This window comes from Artemia franciscana, chromosome 15 (assembly GCF_032884065.1).
Source record: "Artemia franciscana chromosome 15, ASM3288406v1, whole genome shotgun sequence".
In the NCBI taxonomy this organism is placed as follows: domain Eukaryota; kingdom Metazoa; phylum Arthropoda; class Branchiopoda; order Anostraca; family Artemiidae; genus Artemia; species Artemia franciscana.
Window position 1 is genome coordinate 14,086,216 of NC_088877.1, and position 14,753 is coordinate 14,100,968.

A 14,753-nucleotide genomic window follows, 5' to 3' on the forward strand; every position below is an offset into this window, starting at 1 on the left:
ATTTCTTTATTGTTAAATATAAATGCAGCAATTATGACTGATTCTTTTCTTCTTAGTCTTTTAATTCCTCCTTCTTCTTTATTGTCTTTAGTTTTTCAATACCATTTGGAAAGTTCCGTCGATTTACTCTGGAAGTCGAACAAAAGATTTTCCGAGTAGTGTTCCATTTTGGTTGTAAATCTCATCATTGTTTGACCATTTACTGTTCATATGTAGAGACAACTTTTTGGTTACAATTAATGGTAAAAGTTTTAAAACTACTTTAAAGATAGAGTGATAGAAAAAATATTTTCTTTCATGTTTAAATATAAATTAAATATTTTTTAATTTATATTAAATATAAAATAAAATGCGTACCTCTTTACCGTAATGTTTTGATTTTACAACAACCACACTGGAAAATCTGAAAATTAATTAGAAGTTCAGTAATGTTTTTTCTATCGTTGCTCTACATTAGTTTTGGGAAAACCAACTATTATTTTGAGGAATTATAGGGGTACATAAGCAGGATGGAGTTTTCTTTGCCCCCAAAATCTCAGGATTGTTCCTATATTTAGTCACATTTTCTTTGCAATTGACTATCCTTTTTTTTTTTTAATTATATCTCCCTCTGTAATAAATCCCTTTGTGCATGTCTGGGTACAGGGAAGAAATAGTTTGAACTGCTTGAAGACAAAGTTTCATCAAATGTAACAGTTGATCAGAGGTATGGATATGTGGCATAAAACTGGCACTGCAAGGCACTGTGTGGCATAAAACTTGCCACAATTCCTGGCAGCAGTCGATTTCTTTTGTTAATCCACTGGGCGAATACTAGCGAACTCTTTCTACAGTTGCGTTACTTCATTACTTGAGCTAAAGTCGTAATAGTATTTCTTTTACTGTGACACAAAAATGGATATGTTTGGGTTGTCGGGACAGGAACATCCATAATGGTCTCGACCCTGATATATCGGAACAGAAGGCAACTTTGTGCTTAAACAGCATTTCCCAGTCAATGGACCGATAATGTACAGTCAACTTGTAATATATGGGCATAAAAAATTGTAAAAGGCGGTCCGTGCAGCTTTTCTCGTAAAATAGTTTGGAAAAGAAGTTATCTAATGCAGTAAATTACACCAATCGTCTTCTTGACCATCATATTCAAGAGGAAGGTTATAAAGTTAGAAGCAAAACATGAAATTTTGTAGAATTTAAAAAAAAATCAGCAGAGCTCCAGAGATAAATCTATTTGCAGAATTTTGAGTCAATCTAAACGTTACATGTGTTATTAAAACCCTTCTTTTTAATATTTTAGCCTTAATACACTTTTCTCATTAGGAGCTTCTTCTTGAAGGTCAGAATTCATTTCAACTGCAAGTATGAACTATTGGAAATGTCTGTTGTAAAAGTTTTCGGGGAAAAGATTCCACGAGCCTTTATTTGATCATGATAAAGAAACAATCCTTGAAGCGCGAATTCGACATTATTAAACTTGAATTTCTGGGCACATTATAAACTAATTAGGAAAAGCAGCTGCTTTTTCACACAAAAGTGTATTTCTTTGCTTGTTGCTTAGGGTGATTGTTAAACATCCAAAGAAATTGTGATTGATATTCTCTTTACATCTGGGGTCAAACAAACGGCACATCGTCCCCAAATGGGGTTGGAAAAGGTCATAAGGAAGGCATTAAAAGAAATCAGAAATTTATAAGAGAGGCTAAATAGAGAAGTTTTGATTAGATGGAGGTGGAAGAGGAGTGTGGAAATATGTGTTGACCTCAAGTGGTCTGGTGCTGCTGTTAGTTATTAGTAATAGCGGTAGTAATCTATATGGGAAAATGAATTCTGGACCATAACCATAGTTCCTTTATTATACTTAATAATTTTTCCGTGTTAACAATTGTGGTTCTGTGTTTCTGTATTATCTATTCATATTCAAAATCATTTTCCATGTTGACAATTGACATCCGTGTTGATGATTGACTACTTGTGTTATTTTCTTTAGCATTGATCTAATTTTTGAAAATCGTAATTAAAAAAAAATCATTTCCATTTAATTTTAAATTCTATGTTGAACATGATTGAATACCATTATTAGATAATTTGACTGAGATTTAGCTTTCTACTGAGATTTAGCATGGTAGAGGCCCAAAATAGTGATTTCTAAAACAGTTTGACTGTTACCACCAGCTTCACCGAGGATTCATATAAGGTTACTGGCCGTTTCCTACCTTATAAGGATGTGCTGTCTCTGGATAATTTTTGTCCGTTATACAGGCGAACAACCTGTATAGCTATTAGCAATAATTTTTTTTGTTTTGTTTTACCTAAAATCATAATAAAAATAGGATAACTACAAAGAATTATCCCCCAGAATTGGAGCTTGAATGGGGTAAGAGAATACAAATGCACAAACTAAAATACTTAATCAAATGCACAGACAGCACTCACATAAATAAAAGCAAACGAAGAAAAAAAAATGTAATCTTGAACATAAATAGCCATACATAACGGTCATAGTTTATGCAACTATCCAATCCATTAAGTGCCTTGACTCGACATGGGAGGCAGTAAGGTAATGTCACTTGAGCTGATTTACTTAACTTAAATTAAATTCAAAGATAGGCAACTAAAGAAACTTATAAATCAAACTTAATGATGTGTTGATTTTTATACACTTTTAACTGATTATAAATTGCATTGTGGCTACTTGTCGAAAGGCATGGTTGTTGTTTTTACTCTTTTAAGCGTATCTGTAATTTAAAAATTAACAATATGTTTTTTTTATTTTATGGTTTATATTTCTATTGACTGTGTTGCCTTTTACTTTGTTGTTTATTTTCTTCTCTCTGTTTGTCTTATTTTTGTCCTGCAGATGTAAATTAATACGAGAACTTTGTGTTCCAGTTTTACTCAGAAGTCGAAATGTCGTTTCCTGGAAAAAATTGCCACAACTCTGCCATATTACATAAAAAGTATTTAGATTATACCATCTGGAAATACAGTTTTTCTGTATTTCCTGTTTTTTTCCGTATCTGTCTTTTTCTGAATCAGTTTTCTACTTTTCCTGTTTTTTTCATTTTTTTCTGTTTTTCTGTATCTGTCTAGTTTTATTTCCTTAAACTCATGAAGTGCTGAAAATCAGTTGATCCATTTTCTGATGCTTTGACTTCACCACACTAATTTAAAGGTCACATGGATGCCACTAACATGAGAACATTCCAAGTATTATGTGATAACGTCAAGTCGTAACGAAAATGTTTGGGAATCTTCTCTAATGGTAAATCAAAATTTCCAATAGAACAGACTGTCAATACAAATCCTGTGGGCACGATTTAGTTTTAAATTACTATCAACATATGGCGGCTGAAATCCCCTATCCACTCCAACGTGCGTGCTTACCTTATGCAACATTTTCGTGGAATCAAAAAGATTAAGTACCTTTTGCTTGGAGCATCATCTGTATATATTTGAACACTGGTCTTGATACTTAGAAAGTTTTAGAAGTCTTAGATTATAGAAAGTCTCGATATACGAGACTTCTTGAGTTTTTTGGTGCAACGCTTTTCAAGTTAACAACAGCTTTTGTTTTGGTAGGTGGGAGGCGTCAAGGATTAAATATATTAACCCCTTCCTGTAATTTATTAGCCAAGTTCAGTATTTTTTTTCAGTAATTAAAAACCAGCTCTTTGCTCTTTTTACAAAAATTAATTTAAGAAAATCAGTTTTGAACAGAGGGATGTTATCGTTCATTTTAACCAATTTTGCAGCAAAAACCACATATTAATCTCTTTTTTTTTATTTTACAAACAAAGTGTTGTTAGCAGGCGCATGCAGAATAGGCTTGCTCTACTGTAGCATAGCTGTACAAACGTCTGGCTCTTAGACTTTATCTTTTAGCTTTCAAATAATAATGAGTTAGCTGCCCAATTGAAAAAAAAAAAAAACACACAAATACTAAGGTTAGCGAAAAAATTGTAGCTTAGCTCTTAGACTTTATCTGGTGGGGGCGAGGAAGATAAGTATGAATTAATTCTATGAGCAGAGAAGCTGTGGCGATATTATATGTATTACATAACTGATCCTTTGACAGAACAGAACTAACAGCTTATCTTTTTTCTGTTTGAAGATTTTAAAGAAAGGAGATGCCACATCAAGTTGAAGCAGAGATTAACCTCTGTTATATTTGGTTTCAAAGGAAAGAAAGATCCAGCATTATATTTATTGAAATTTCAAGCTTTTTCTCTTGGAACCTGGAATTTTCTTCCCTTGGAACTACTTAGAACCAGTATTTAATTCTTTATCAAAGGTTACGTCAATAAATCGGAATGAAACTCTTTTATCTCTAGATGTCTTTTTTTTTTCTTTTACATAAAATTTAGAGTCTAAGTGCAAATTCTGGAAATAAAACTGGTTCCAGCATGAAATTGGGTCCGACATATTCCCCCTGTAAAATTCCCCACAGAAAATATCCATTGCGGAAAAATCCACCTCAGAAAATCCCCTACGCCCTAAAATTCTACCCCGCAGAAAATTCACCCCCCCCCATCCCACAAAAATACTCCTCCTGCCTGAAATTCCCCCGACGATTCCCCAAGCAAAATTATCCCCACATGCCAAATTGGGCAGCAAAAGGGAAATTATGGCAAATGAAACGAATAAAGAAACGAAGGAATTCTAGAATATTCTACCTATAGACTACTCCAAAATACATGAAGAATAGTATGTCGTGTAGACCAAAGAGTTTGTGATAACCAACTGCAAGTTAGGAGTGACTCGGGACAATAGTAACCAAAACTGAAAAAAAAGAGTTTTTATAACAATTAATACATGAAAAGAATTAACTTTTTATGTTGACTCCAAATATAAAAAATTCATTAACATCAATGCTACACATCACACGCTACAAGCATGCGAAAATATGCCATATTTTTGAAAGACGGGGAAAGGAACCCTAAAAGGGAAGCCATCTTGATGAAAATAACGTCTGTCCTTCCTGCCTACAAAAGTGTAGAATTTTGTATTTTTCTTTTTCCAGAAGGAATATCGCGGATGCGCGTTTATTTGCTGTTTTTGTTTCCCAAGGGTGACCGTATAAAGCCGACCATCCTATCAGATTGAGGGAATGCTTATTAGAAAGCTACATAGCCCTTTCAAAATTGAAAGCTACATAGCCCTTTCAAAATGATAAAAAAATTACGCCATTAAAAAGTGGCATTTTCTGCCATGTTTTGGCATCAAAGTGCCATATTGCCCAATGGAAGACCAAGTTGCTATCTATTAAAATTTTGAAATACTCAATCTATTTAAAAGTATCAAGAAACTGTAAATTGGAAGTCAGGTAGTCCATAAAAGGAAAGGTACTTAAGGCGGGAAAATCTTCGTATGTACTCCTTGTGGACATTACCCATTATTATTCTTTCTGTGGACAGCAGGGTCGTATCCAGGATTTTTTGTCGGGGGTGGGGGGGTCAATAAGAAATTGGTTTTCGAGGGGAAGGTTACAAAAACCTTTAATAAACGCATCAAATTTGGTTTTTGTTACATTTTTACGACTCCGACATTTTTTTTTTTTGGAAGGGGGGAGGAGTAAACAGCCAAGCCCCCTGGATACAGCCATGATGGACAGGTCTCGATTCTTAAAGGGTGAACTGGTATGATGTTATCTAGTTTTCAGCAGGGATTTTCACGATGACGTTCCTCCCCCAGTGTTTTCAGCCAGTTTGATAAAGAATTTGAGTCGGTTTTATTAGCTCAGGTTTTTTATTACCGCAGATGGACTGATGGAAGTATATAAACGTAAAATTAATGAAAGAACATAAGTCTAAATCGGTAATAGGAATTTCCTATTCTACTCCACCTAGATCACCCCATTAATTTAAATTATTTTCAATCCATTTTACATCATTTTAAGGTCTTGAACATTTTCCATCCCTACATTAAAAATGAAAACAGGTCCTTAGAAAACAAGAGCGCGGTTTCATTTTCCTACTTTTTCACAATGTGAGCCTGGGTTCTGTCCCACCTAGATCACCCTATCATTTTACCCCGTTTTCGATTGAATTCGCACCATTTTAAATGAAAATTTCCGACATTAACTGATACAAGAGGTAACAGTGAGAGTCGAACTGTTGGATCATAACCAATGATCAGTTAATCGCTTTACCAACTCTTCCATGCTGGTCTGTAAAGATATTTTATGCAATCTTTCTGTGTTTTGTTTCATTTCATATGTAAAATCACTAAAAATATTGCAGACAGCTAAAATTGAACCCGAGATCTTTGTCTTTCAAGTCAAGTGCTCTAACCATATGCGTTATCAGAGACTTGTGAAAGGTTAGACGGAAATCATATTCTTAAATAAATTATTCCCGGTTCAGAAATTTTTTTGAATAAAATCATCAGCTAATAAATGGAGAAACTTTCGGGCGAAATGAAAATGGAAAATAAATGCAATTGAACTATTAGGAAAGAAGATTTAGACATTAGAATGGAATACGCAATTAAAGCAATGAAATGTGTAAAAACTAAATATATGAAAAAAAACTCGTTATTACTATTAATTAGGTGAAGCGGTTTATATCTTTGCACCAAAACGATTTGGCTCTACAGCAGCTGATTTTGAAAAGAAATTTAAAAAATTAGATAAAGGTATGATTTTAAAGGCTGTTGAAATAAAAGGGAAAGATAATAACAATTATTTAGATATTGATATCAAACTATCCATTATATATCAAATCAAATTAAATTATTACATTTTATCAGTAATATATATGTATAGTATTGAATATAAGCAAAATATACATCAGGGTCTTATTTCACAAGACCTGTTTTGACCTTAAAAATCATGATGGGAAAATGTAAAATTTCTGGAAAATTTCACTTCAAATGATGTGAATTAAATTGAAAATGGGGTAAACTGATGGGGTGATCGATGTGGGGCAGAGCTCGTGTTCACATTGTGAAAAAGTATAAAAATGAGATCAAACTTTGATTTCCAAGGACCTGTGTTGATGTTTAATGTCGGGATGAAAATGTTTAATATTTGATGTTAAGATGATGTAAAATGGACTGAACATAATGTAAATTGACGGGGTGATCTAGGTGGGGCATAATTGACAATTCCTATACTTCTGCTACTAGCTCAACTTCCTATCTTAATTGTAGAATATTATTCTCCTATATAGCACTAATCACTATTTTTACATTGATAATACAGCTCTATGTGTGCCTGTTCTTCAAGGTAAGCATCAATTTCAAAAATAAATTAGAGTTTGTGGAAAGTTCTACTGAAAAACACAAGAAGCTCGTGTATTATGCCTTTTATTCTCATAAAAACGAACGATATTTATCTGTTTTTTCTTCTGAAATTGCATTCAGTTCGTGTAGAGCTCCAATTCTACTTAGATATTTAAGGATTATTTTTGATCCCAAAGGGAATCAAAAGATTTTTCCAGTCTCTCACTGATGAGGATTCTTGTTAATACCCTTTTACGTCTCTTGTGGACCAAAAATTAATTTTATGGATAATCCTTTCTGGGCTATAACCTACAAATTAATAATAAGCCTATGTTCTTAAAACAAGCGATTAAAGACACGTTTGTTCTGAGCGGAAACTATCAATTATTAATTGCTCTCTAAGCTCATCGCTGCAAGAGACCTTTCAACGAATTCCAATTCGCAGCCAAAATAAATGAAAATTATCAGCAATTACTAAAAAAAAGTCTAGCCCTTTCTTACTTTCATCCATGGATGGATGGAAAGTAAGAAAATCCCAAGATAATTGAACTACGGATACTGTCTATTAAGGAGTTGCCTGCTAGAAAAATTGCATTTACGCTTGTGTTGATTGTTATCGCTCTTTTAATCTAGTTATTGAGTTGCCATTCTTCGTAGCTTTGTGTTTTATCAGGAGTTTTGGCTCTCTTGAGGCCTAAACAAGGCTCTGTCCAAGGAAAAAGAAACCACCTCATAATTGGTTGCAAACCGTATAATAATTACGAAGAGCTACATAAAATGACCGGTACTTGTGTATTATGCCACCAATACTCGAGTTTATACAGTGTAAAACTCGAGAACAAACCGGTTTTATCTCTCTCTATTAAGAAACAATCAGCTTACGCTCCGTGGAAAACAAGTTGCGGGTAACAGAATATATTGGTATTATATAACTTAGGCTTTATGTTTCTAGAGATTCAAGTTGCCTTTAAAAATTCTTGGAGCCGTCTTGGCTAAGTTGTTGGGGTGTTGGTTTGAAAATTCCATGTCCTTGGGGCATGGGTTCGATCCCTGTTTCCTGATCCTTGTCGAGTTATTTAGTTTGGGACGGGGGTTAGTGGTGTTACTCTTTAAGCTCAGCCAGAGTCTAAATGCGTACCTGGAGAATTCTGGAAAAGGTACACAGGAAGGGTGTGCAAATGCACAGAATGGTTGGCACCGCACTCCCTCCCCCCATCACTTCCTAGCTAAAGGGCTACAAAATGAAGATCAGCACCGCCAGTTTGGGCCTTAAGGGCTTAGTGTCGTCTCACTTTCTTACTTTACTATATGGGGGTTATTCCGGTTAGCCCCCTAATGTGCAAATATATACCCCAATTTTCTTCTGAAGTATTATATTTTCATGATGTTTTGGTATTTTTCATTAGGATTAACCTAACTTCACTTCTTGAGTGTTGGTGGTATGCAGCAAAGTACCAAATGACCTATAAAATGAGCTATTCTATATTCCCATAGTTAACTCTCCCATGAGTTCTAACTCCTGGATACGAACGAGACCCGATATTACCATATTTAAAAATTTCCAGAACTTGCGAAGACTACCACTTCATTTTATTCTAGGAAAATTCTTTTCTTTCAGCTTATGTATGACTTATGGCCTAGTATAGACAGTTGGACAGGTATATCCTATGCATATTTCATTTGTCACTGGACTGCGATGAGCCATTCCTCCTATAACCCCTTTATATACTGCTGTTTTCACGCAGGATTTCGACAGGTAAGGAAACAAATTTTCCTCTTTTTTGTTAACTTACTTTTCAAGAAACAGGAAGCCATGTACACTGCATCAGAATCTAACTCAAAATATACCATAACTTTATCAAACAGTTCATGGTAACGAGCTGTAGTAAGGAGCGACCCGGCTCAATAGTAACCAAAACTCTAAAAAACGGAATTTTAATACCAATAGTTACGTCAAAAGAATCGTATTTTAATGCTGATTTTAAATACATAAGTTTCCTAAAGTTTAGTTCTACCCATCAAAAGTTACGAGCCTGAAAAATTTGCCTTATTTTAGAAAATTACTCCGTACATGAAAGGGGCTGTTCCCTCCTCAACGCCCCGCTCTTTACGCTAAAGTTTTTACTGTTTTAAAAAGTAGAGTTGAGAGGAGGAGCCAAACTTAAGCGTAAAGAGCGGGGCGTTGAGGAGGGAACAGCCCCTTTCATATACGGAGCAATTTCTGTTAGTTTTAAGTTTCAAGTTCTGTTCGTTTAAGTTTTAATGTTGGTCCTTACTTTCAGTTAAAAAACTTATTTTTTTTAATCAGCATGGAATTAATCCTAGCGGCTAATTCGTCACGTTATATGCCTGTGTAATCTAAAAATAACTTAAATATGCAGTTCATCAAGAGCACTGCACATGATAACGACACTTCCACTACAAGTGCACATGTTATGCACTTTTAGAAACAATTACGAAACACAGAAATATTCAGAAACTATCATGTATATGAAAGGAGTTGCCCCTTCCACAGGACCTTGCTCTTTACGCCAAAGTTTTTACTTTTTGTCCTAAGTCTTTAGGAATGACTCCTGAAAGGTTTTTTAATTAGAAAAATAAGCTTTGTTTTAAAATTCCATTAAAAAACTTTAGCGTAAAAAGCGGGTTTTGAGGAGGAGGCTGTTGTTCCTTGCTTTCAGTTGAAATTTTTTTTCCAATTTAATTTCTCATTGTTTTTAAATAATAACGGGATATCCAGCCCTCTCTCCATGAAAAGAAACAGTACTTGTATACTATTTCATAATATGCAGAATAATTGTCCTAACACATTTTGCATGTAGACCTGCTATACTTTACCCCTCCCCAACCCCCTAATGTATAAATATGTAGCCCAAACGTATTCCTAAAGTGTCGACGAAACCGGTTTGTTCTCGAGTTTTACACATCGTAAACTTGAGTGAGTGACTCATATTACACAAGTACCCGAATCCCCTGGGCTCCATTTATTTGATGGAATGTATTAGAACTAAACTTGAACTGTATTAAGAACTAAATTGTATTAGAACTAATCAAAGTGACACTAATTTTGAATACTTGAACGTAAGTTACTTCGGAAATGAAAAGGATTATTCATATGTATTTACTTCAAACAATAAATAGCTCAGCCGTTTTGAGACGCAGTAAGTAAATAAAACCCTTGAAGTTGACACATAGTTTTATTTTATGCACTCTAAAATGCTTCCAGGAAACTAATAGTGCTACTACGAACAGCAACTCACTGCAGTAGCAAACTGTGTGAGGCCAATACAGATTCGTAAACTCCTCCCACTCAACCTGTTCTAAGCTTCCCTTTTTTCCCCCTTCCAAAATCTTTAATTTCCTTCTAATTTCTTCTTGCAACCCCTTGCCACCCTATTCGAGGACGACCTCCTTTTCATTCGGCTATATCGATGGATGGCCAAAAAGGACATCCTTCAGAAATTTGTCACCCTTCATCCTCAAAAAATATGCTAGCAAACTCAACTTTATATCCAGCCTCAACCTAAATAGCCTCATTTCAATTCGCTTTTGCTTTTGAAGTTGTAGTTCACTTTTATATGAATTCTTTTTCTTTTTTATTTATCTAGATTGTACGGAGTCCTTACCACTAAGAATTTTTCTGGAAAAGAAACTCTTTTTTCTTCTTTGTTTTATATTAAAACTATACATGCTTAGTCAAAATTGTTTTAAAATACAGCTTTATTTTAGGGAATGACATCCCTCGCATATCGAATGGGGTGTAGGAAGTGCTTTCCAGTTGCAGAATCCTTTGATGGCATGGATGCTGAAATGTTGCAGCGCGGAAACACGTTCTCTTCTTACATAAGTCGTAATTCTAGTCTTCGATTTCAGCGCGGGTCCACACTTCGACCACTGCTTTCATCCCAGCCCACTCGAGGAAGCACCTACAATCGTAACAGTTTGCCAGCATTTAGAACGTCACCTCGATTTTCTGAAAGTAGTGACATTGTCCCAGTGACAACTGAAACACAAAAAGAAAGCAATGGAGTTTGTAAAATCGTATTTAGAAATCTGTCTCCAAGGAGAAGTGAAGGAAAAGTTGAGCTCCGAGTCTTTTGTGAAAAAGAAGCTGTTTGAGTTCTTCACTCTGCAATCTTAGTGGTTAAATACTTTTGTCATTTAAAATACATGAGAGTCGTGGCATCTTTTTTGTCAGATCTTTTATTGAAAGATGTGGAAATGATATTCACTATTAAGACCTACAAAGTGCCCAAAAATCAGTGCTTTATAAAAGGCACTACGACACATCTAATGACTTTCAATTATGATTGACTAGAAAGAAACTTGGACACTGCTACATAGCTAAAAATAATGCTAACGATTGTGAAGAACATCTGTCTCCTATAAAATATTTACCTCATAAGAATAAATACGGAAGAGCATTTTAATTCTACGTCTTCGTTAAGGATTAACCATTTCCGTCTGTGTTACCAGAAAAGAAAACTAATCGAGAAATTTATTTTGTGTATTTAATTTTTATTTTTTACTTTTTTATCGGCTTTGATCTATTCCTCTCGAGAATTTTGTTGCTAATTACCAAATTTGTCTTTTGTTTATGCAAATGAATAAACTTATTTATTTTCAACATGTTTCCATCTCACTTTTTTCTATAGGTGTTTTCTTTGCGTAGTAAGATTTAAGGTTGAAAAAAGAGCTGCCTTTGAGAACAGCTGCGGTCTTTCATTTTGGTCCCACTATTAGGGCCTAGAGATACTAAGGGATCCCTAAAGAATTTTTTACGACTAACCCAGCTCTCTTTGAGGCTTTTTGGTGTCAATCCTCAAATAAAGCCGAACTTAACCACCACATTCGTCTGCTTGTCAATGAATACAAAACTGTAATACAGCCACGAAGGCAGGGGAAGACTCAGTCCAAAGTCAATTTGGATATTGACCAGGCTATCTCCCACTCTAGAATATTTTCTGATGGTGCCGTCGATAATTGAGTATCAGTGGTGGTTCGGGCCTCTCTTGCATGGGTAAAATCTTAATCAGCACCAACCCCCCTGTCTCCCATAAATTTTCACACCAAACTTTAACAAATTTTTCATTTATTAACGAAGTTATTTTCAGTTTATTAATTAATCAATCATTTTTATTTTTTTTATTATTTAAACTATTTGATTATCGCTAACTGTTTTTATTTAATTATTTCTTTGTTTATTCTTGTTTTACTAATTAATTAATAATTTAATAACTATTTTTACTTATTTTTCCAAATTGCATTTTAATTACTATGAATTACTATATATCATTATTTTCAAATTGCAAAAGGATTATAACCTTTATATTATTTATTGAAGATTTTACGCCCCTAAAGTTTCTGCACCCGGGGCTAGTTTCCCCTTTGTTCCTCTCCTAAAACGGTCTCTGCTTAGTAATATATATATATATATATATATATATATATATATATATATATATATATATATATATATATATATATATATATATATATATATATATATATATATATATATATATATATATATATATATATATATATATATATATATATATATATATATATATATATATATATATATATATATATATATATATATATATATATATATATATATATATAGAAGCACTATCAAAAAATGGGGAAGATAAAAGGTTATTTTCATTTTTACTCCCCAATGAATTATTTTTTAGAAGGAAAATGAAAAGAAGAAGATTGAGAAAAAGCAAATTTAGATTATGATTATCGCAGCTTAGATACCAATATACAGCTATGAAAACTCGGTTTATTTTTGGGACACAGTTCGCGGTAGCGACGCTAGCGGCTAGAGACAGGAAACAGGTATTGGTATCTAATTGGTAACAGGAAACTGGTATTAGTATCTAAGCTGTGTATGCAAGAAAACAAAATTGTGTTCCCGCCTATGGTGTTGTAGTACGATCTACGCGTCAGAGCGCGGGCTTGGAGGAGGCGCCAAGTTCAGAGATCTGTACCAAAAGCTTCTCATGGGCAAGATAGGAGTTTTCATAACTGTATTGGTATCTAAGCTGTGATAGATATAAATACAAAGTCTGGTTGGTACTTTAATGTATAGAGAGTATCTTAATTTGAACTTGACAGAATCGTCATCGAACCTGTTAGCAGTGGATTTTTCAGTATCTTAAGCTTTTAAAGTTAATCTTCTGAAGCCAAAGGAATACTGATAAAGCTAAGAAATGATTTCATTATAGAGAGACACTAATTTATATATATAGTTTTTTATAACCCAATTTGTCTGAGGGTATAATTTTTTCTGGGCAGGGCATTTTCTCCATTTTTGGTGATTTTTGCTCTTATACCATTGATAATTAATTTCGCTAAAGAGAAAGCTAGTTAGAAAGTAGGCTAGTGTTTTTATTTAACCATGATAACTTTTGATTATGTTCTTTCCTATGAGATAAAAAAAAACAAAAACAGAAATGATGTCTGTAATTGTAATCGCAACATCAGCAACCCAAGAAAATTTTGGAAAATTTGAAAAAAAAATTAAAAGAACATTTATTTTGAAAAAAAAAATCAATTGTAAGTTTAGAAGCTTCTGTTACCCTTCACTATTCCGTTTACACTACAGTTGTTTGTAGTAGCCTAAAGAAAAATGCAAAGAATTCACAATGTAAACCACACTAACGTAAACAGTCAAATGTAAACAAGAGGGACTGCCAAGGATATATTCCAAAAGCACAGCAAACATGCCAGAGGTAAAAAGACTTGAATATGACAGCTATCGTTTACTTTATTCTCTTTCATCATGTTAAAGTTATGAACTGAATCTTACATCACAGCCTGAGTAGCGCCAAGTCCCTGTTTTGTGACTTGAGGAAATGGTAGTTTAAATGTCGGCTTTGGGAAAATTTTATTGCAAATTAAGTCAAAGTTTAGAAATTAAACAGTGGTTTAGCAAAAGAGTAAATATTTCTTAATTAAGTGTCTCGGCTATTTCCAGTAGAAAATATTTATCGAGGAAAATATATATCGATAGAAAATATATTCGATAGAAAATATAATCGATAGGAAATATAAATATATATCGATAGGAAATATATATCGAGGAGAGGAATCCATCATGTGTGCCATCAAGTCTGGACATCATCTGAATAAGAAGAAAACTTCCATGCCTAGACAATGGGAGGTGTTGCAGTAGCCTGTGGTCAGTTCTACCGACAAAATCTGGGTGTCCTGGGAAATTTGGAGAGAGCCATTTTACTCAAAATCCTCGAAACAATCAATAAATATAGGGCCATAAATAACACAAATTGCCCTTTATTACCAAATGGGTTCTACAATGGCGAAAAGGACAGTTGTTTTTTTTTTCAGTGTGCAATTGGCTCAAAATCTTCATTGATCGTTCTCTGGGGCAATAATACCAAATCCTTTTTTGTGTAAGGGGGCTTGTGGTCATGGAAATGGGCCCCAGAGATTTTGTCCCAGATCATGTTAAAAAAGGTGAGGCCATAGTTTTTTGTCTAAAAAAAAGTAAAACATAACAT

At 33.9% G+C, this 14,753-nt stretch overlaps 1 protein-coding gene across 8 annotated transcripts in view; it reads left to right on the forward strand.

The window, feature by feature from the left end:
- The window catches only part of LOC136036083 (RYamide receptor-like), a 151,490-nt gene extending 139,642 nt beyond the window's left edge, over positions 1–11,848 (forward strand). For all 8 annotated transcript variants that reach the window (XM_065718068.1, XM_065718061.1, XM_065718067.1 and 5 more), the window contains 2 exons: positions 8,840–8,977; positions 10,951–11,848. In XM_065718068.1, the coding sequence (XP_065574140.1) occupies positions 8,840–8,977; positions 10,951–11,340 (528 nt within the window). In that variant the 3' untranslated portion in view covers positions 11,341–11,848. The remainder of the gene's footprint in view (positions 1–8,839; positions 8,978–10,950) is intronic.
- The last annotated feature ends 2,905 nt before the right edge of the window (positions 11,849–14,753 follow it).